The 6,126-nt window shown below is 34.7% G+C and overlaps 2 protein-coding genes across 2 annotated transcripts; both read left to right on the top strand.

Annotated features, from left to right (window-relative positions):
- The first annotated feature begins 621 nt into the window (after positions 1-621).
- Positions 622-1,431, top strand: LOC143557471 (F-box/kelch-repeat protein At3g06240-like). The gene has a single exon (XM_077046532.1). The coding sequence runs from the start codon at positions 622-624 to the stop codon at positions 1,429-1,431; it is 810 nt and encodes a 269-aa protein (XP_076902647.1).
- A 1,466-nt stretch (positions 1,432-2,897) lies between these two features.
- Positions 2,898-3,911, top strand: LOC143557470 (F-box/kelch-repeat protein At3g06240-like). Its single transcript, XM_077046531.1, has one exon. The coding sequence runs from the start codon at positions 2,898-2,900 to the stop codon at positions 3,909-3,911; it is 1,014 nt and encodes a 337-aa protein (XP_076902646.1).
- Positions 3,912-6,126: the final 2,215 nt, after the last annotated feature.

Genomic DNA, 6,126 nt, shown 5'->3' with positions numbered 1-6,126 from the left:
AAATAACAAAATGTTGAAGATGAATACTTGGATTTGAGAGAGATTTTGGAGAAGATGAACAACCAAAATGGTGTATGGAGCCTTGCTTTTATAATGGTAAGAGTATAGTTCATACAAATAGGGTAAAGATGCATGTGATGGTTGAAATGGTCAAACAAGTTTTTGGTAAATGGCAATAATAGTTCCCAAAGTTTGGTTTAAGTCATTTTAAGAAGTTTTAAGGACCAAAAAGAATGTTTTCAAGACCCAACAAGTGTAAAACAATATTGTAACATAAAATCCATCATTTTGATTATATCATAAGCTTTGGTTTACAAAATGGGTCGGTTTACATTATAAACGAATACAAAAACGAATACAAACGAGACCCGAAATTGACGAATATCACATCAGTTGACAATCAATCATCAATGGCAAATGCATGTCTACCTGAACATATTATTCACGAAATATTTATCCGAATGCCTACAAAAACCCTTGGTGCGGTTGAAATGCGTATCAAAGCAATGGTATCGTCTGATTTCAGATCCTTACTTTATGAAGTCAAGATCACGACGGATGATCTTTCTCCCAAGTCTACCTTTTCACGCGATAGACAACACTAATGACATGCAACGAACAATGATTAAGCTTTGCTATCCATTTAGGCCAGAAAGTTATGAACATATGACCATTGTTGGGTCATTTAATGGGATACTCCTTTTAGTCCTAGGCTATCATTTCTATGATCATATGATCCTTTACAACCCGTTCTCGGGAAAGTTCAAGAAAGTGCCTGATCCAGTAGTACAATCCCGTACTAATGTGTATGGGTTTGGTTATGGTACAACCGCAGATGATTTAAAGATCGTTAGATTAAGTAGATATATCAAAACTATTGAGGTCTTTAGTCTTAAAACATGGTCATGGAGCAAGCCTTCAAATTTAACCAAGGACATTGCTTCTATTGGTATTGATCCAAGTACGTTTGTAAATGGATTTTTGTACTGGATTGCGGGGAAAATGATATTGGTTCTTGATATGAAAAAGATGGTATTTTCAGAGATAGACTCTCCAAATAAACGGATGATTAATTTGGGTACATGCAACAGCCAGCTTTGCATGAGGTGCGCAAATAATAATGCGAATAAATACGAGTTATGGGTAATGAAAGAACAAGGGTCCGGGAAATCATGGTCGATGTCATGTTTGTTCAAATTGGATTTCGGGCTAGCTTATAGACATGTTTTGGATTTCAGGTGGTCGTCATGCATTTTGGATGATGAGAAACTGCGTGTTTTGAAATCGTCAATGCAACTCATCATCTACGAAATGTTTAAAGATTCATATAAGGAGGTGAACACCTTGACGAGTTTTAGACTAGTAGGGGGGAAGCAAGCTGTGGCATATGTTGAGAGTTTGGTATCACCGTGGGATATATGTTCGATTTAATATGTTAGATTTGTATTTTAGACAAGTTTGTTAATTTGTTGAACTATTGGAAGTTGGAACTTGCTATTTAATATATTGTAATTCATTTTTTTAAATGAATATACAAGGACGAAAAATGTAATTTATTTTAACAAAAATAATCAAATCAATACATATGATTCATATATTGAACAAAATAATCCAATTACAATAGATAAGTGGTTAAGTGGGCAACAAGCTGCGCCACCCCTTTTGATGGCATACCCGATGCTACCGAAAACAAACTTAAAGTTCTTTGGCGTCGATAAGTTACTATGCACGACTGTTGAACTCTTCTCAGAAACGTAATAGCTTCGGGGGCAATAAACCCAAATGTATCAAAAGCAAAAAGAATGAAGACGTGTTGATTCTCGGTACATGTTTTCTCATGCTTAACAATTTTTCTTTATTCCGCTTTCAACACAACCTGCTTAACAAAAAACGGTATCCCTAAGCCCAACCCGGGGCGGGGGGGGGGGTACTCTAGTAAGGTCTACACAATTGTGCTTCCCTGCCTATCCAAACACAACAACGTCTTCTGGCCGGAGAGAAGACCTCTCTTCAAGTGGATCCGACAGGAAATTCACAGGAGCTTCTTATTTGTCGAGATCCCCGCTCATTTTAACACATCACAAAGGACATTTCTAACCAAATCATGTCCATATCCCCGGAAGCTCCTTGCAATGAACGACATGTTCACAAAAATCATCCGAACAAACTTTGCGGCAAATCGGGCATGGCTCATTAATTTCCCGGTACTCCGCTTCTAACATGTGTTGCCCTAACCCTTTGATGGAGGATCAAAATGGGCTTGTGGGCCGAGGATTATGATGTGAACGTAAAGCCCATTTTAATTAGCTTATTAAAAAGAATAATTTCGCTCACCAAAACATTAAAAAGAAAAATTGGGCGTGAGAGTATCTTGGTGAAAGAGGTAAGTAAACTTAACATCTTTGCTTTGCTTTTGTGATTATATTATTTTGAACTTAACATCGATTGTTAGTACCTATGTTTTTGGATTTTATTCTACTTATTTTATTTTACGTAGGCATAAAAACATCAATCATCTTCAGTGAAATCCTACCTGTAACAAAACTATGGTTTATCCCAAATCCCAAAAGATAGATAGTTGTTTCAGGATTTGAGTAGCGAATACCGGGTAACTAAATTCAAATTAATTATAGCCTGTTAGGGTTTCTTAATTCTAGCTAGGAATTGTTAATCTTTTGATATATATGATATTATAGAAATCAAAGATTTCAATCATGCAACTAATATAGAATCAAGATTTCATATTACAATTAATTTGTTTAGAAAATATTAACAAGATATCTGCTTATATTCACCAGATCATAATAAAACAATACAAAATAGTTAGTACTTTTCACTTGAAAACAATCATAAACTGATTGTATAATATTATTCTTTCAGTTGACAGTCAATCATCAATGGCGGATGCGTGTCTACCTGAACATATTCTTCACGAAATATTTACCAGAATGCCTACTAAACCCTTGGTGCGGTTGAAATGCTTATCAAAGCATTGGAATCGTCTGATTTCAGATCCTTACTTTATGAAATCAAGATCACGACGGATGATCTTTCTCCCAAGTCTACCTTTTCACACAATAGACAACACTAATGACATGGCACGAACAATGATTAAGCTTTGCTCTCCTTTTAGCCGAGAAAGTTATAGAGAGATGACCATTTTGGGGTCATTTAATGGGATACTCATTTTAGTCCTAAGCTATAGTTTATATGATCATTTTATCCTTTACAACCCGTTCTTGGGAAAGTTCAAGGAAGTGCCTGATCCAATAACACAATCCCTTACTTGTGTGTATGGATTTGGTTATGGTACAACCGCAGATGATTTAAAGATTGTTAGATTGAATAGATATTGCAATACCATTGAGGTCTTTAGTCTTAAAGCATGGTCATGGAGCATGCCTTCAAATTTAAACAAGGACATATTTAATATTAATATCGATCCAGGTACGTTTGTAAATGAATTTTTGTACTGGATTGCGGGGATAAAGATATTGTTTCTTGATATGAAAAAGATGGTATTTTCAGAGATAGACTGTCCAAATAAATGGATGATTAATTTGGGTACATACAACAGCCGGCTTTGCATGATGTGCGAAAATAATATGGATAAATACGAGTTATGGGTAATGAAAGAACATGGGATCAGGAAATCATGGTCGATGGCATGTTTGCTCAAATTGGATTTCGGGCTATATAGTCATTTTTTGGATTACGAGCGGTGGTCATGTATTTTAGATGATGGGAAACTGCTTATTTTGAAATCGTCAAAACAACTCATCATCTACGACATGTTTGAAGATTCATATAAGGAGGTGAACACCTTGATGAGTTTTGGACTAGTAGGGAGGCTGCAAGCTGTGGAATATGTTGAGAGTTCGTTATCACCATCGGATATATGTTCTATTTAATATGTTTGATTAGTGTTTTAGACAAGTTTGATCTTGCTAATGATTAATATGTTCACTTAAATTTCAGTTATGGTCATATTATATATTTATATATATATATATAAAATCAATCAATCATGCCCAGTAAAATCCCACCGACAGCAAAGCTATAAGTAGGGTCTGGGGAGGGTGGGATGTAGGCACACCGTACCTCTATCCAAAGGAATAAAGAGGTGGCTTCCAGAGAGACTCTCGGCTCTAAGTACATGTGTATGAAGCAAAATAAAGGAAATCAAAATTTAACAGTTATATAAAAACTACTACTAATTATAGTAATATTAATAATAAGATCACAGTTTAACAGCTATATAAAAGCTAATAATAATTATAATAATAATGATAATATATGTAAGGGAAATACCATTATGGTATGTGACCTAAATAAGTTAAGTCTAAGCCCTAAGGTATTCAATTCTCTCTAAAAATCCTTAACTTTAATTCTACTTCTCCACGAATTCCTATCCTCAACCATGTCCTCGGAGAAGTTTAGGTCTATCAAATCATGCCTAATCCTCTCATCTCAAGTCAATTTCGGTCTAAACATATAATAATGATTATATATTTATATGTTTGTTTATTTGTTTGAACTATTGGAAGTTGGAATTTGCTATTTAATATATTGTAAACACTAATATGTGTAAAATTTATTGACTAGTTGATTTAAACATGTGATGTCATGGAGACTGTTGATTGATTCGGCGAATATAGAACTTGCAAAGAAACCATTATCAAAACACGAGAACAAACTCGTTGTCAATTCTCTATGAAATACTTGTTTGGTCGATTGTTTTTATACGCATCGTAAACAAAACATGTGACAACAAATGGCCAACTTAATGAATATAGAACTTATAAGATAGAGTAATGCTATGATTAACAACGTAAATGTGCTCTTGTGATTCGAGATATGCCGAGCTAAAATATATATTCGTGTATAGTCAAAATGGGACTATGCCGGACATGTTGAGCATCACAACGTTGTACCTAGGGCGTCTTTTAGAGTATACCAAATCCATGGTTATAAAAATTGCGCCTAGACGTCGAGTACTCAACGAGTAATCCTCGCCTAGGCCGAGTTCTCGTTGAACCATCCCCGAGTACTCTCCGACTAAGGCCGGGTACTCACCGACTAAGGCCGAGTACTCCCAACTCCTCAGTCGATGGCCTAGGATCCGCCTAGCGACTTTTGCAACCTTAACCAAATCAATGAAGTCATATTCCTTCTCAACACAATAATACCCTTTTAATCAATTTTTAAAAGAGGTGTTAAATAATATCTTTTTTACTTGTTATTTGATGTAAAATAATATCACATTCAAAAGAAAATAATTGATATTAAAGTAATCAATTGTTTGTCTAGTTAAGGCTATTAACCAGGGATAATGTAAAATGTGAACATGACAGGTAAGTTTCTAATAATTCATAAAATTTATTAGAATATTATCGTAATTGTAAGTTGATTGAGATCCATAAATACGATGTTATTTATAGTTGTATAATTACTTATTGTTTAAAAGATCTTTTAGGTAAATGGCTAGTCGTCCTTTAACAAGTAAGAATAGGAAATTTTATCTGATCAACCGAAGAAAAAACAATGAAATAATTGAGATCGCTGATGCATGGTGTCACGGCCCCCGACCCGTCGTGAACATTGATTGGTGATATCGGTGTTTATTAAATTATTTTGCAGCGAAAAATTTCATCAGAACCGTAGTTAGAAAAAATGATCAGAGTTATAAAAACACCATGATTATTATTATGATAAACCAGGATTTAAATCCCTTTTTGATACAAACGTAAGTTTTATAGAGTTAAACCCTAATTTACAAAACACGTTTCTTTATTCTGGTGACAAGCCACTTATTTAAGCTGGAAGCCCGCAGGCATCATTTCTTTGTCTCTACCAAGTCACCTGAAACATGTTTAAAATAATTGATCAGCAAGAAATACTGGTGAGTACATTCATTTGAAAATGACACAGTTTACAGTTACAACATTAAGATGTTTTTACATCTGCCTGCTTACAAATTACCGAAAGATACTTATCACTCGACCGTATCTATGACTGTGGTAATATTACTTATTGGCTAACACTTGTCCAATAAGTAACGTGTAATAGCCCAATAGGCAAGCCTTGTATACAAAACCCCACAATACCAGTCTTAACCATCTCGTA

The sequence above is a fragment of the Bidens hawaiensis genome, unplaced genomic scaffold (genome assembly GCF_021521415.1).
Source record: "Bidens hawaiensis isolate Kalapana, Puna unplaced genomic scaffold, B.hawaiensis_p1.1 tig00018977_1, whole genome shotgun sequence".
In the NCBI taxonomy this organism is placed as follows: Eukaryota; Viridiplantae; Streptophyta; class Magnoliopsida; order Asterales; family Asteraceae; genus Bidens; species Bidens hawaiensis.
This window is presented reverse-complemented; position numbering and strand designations above follow the sequence as displayed.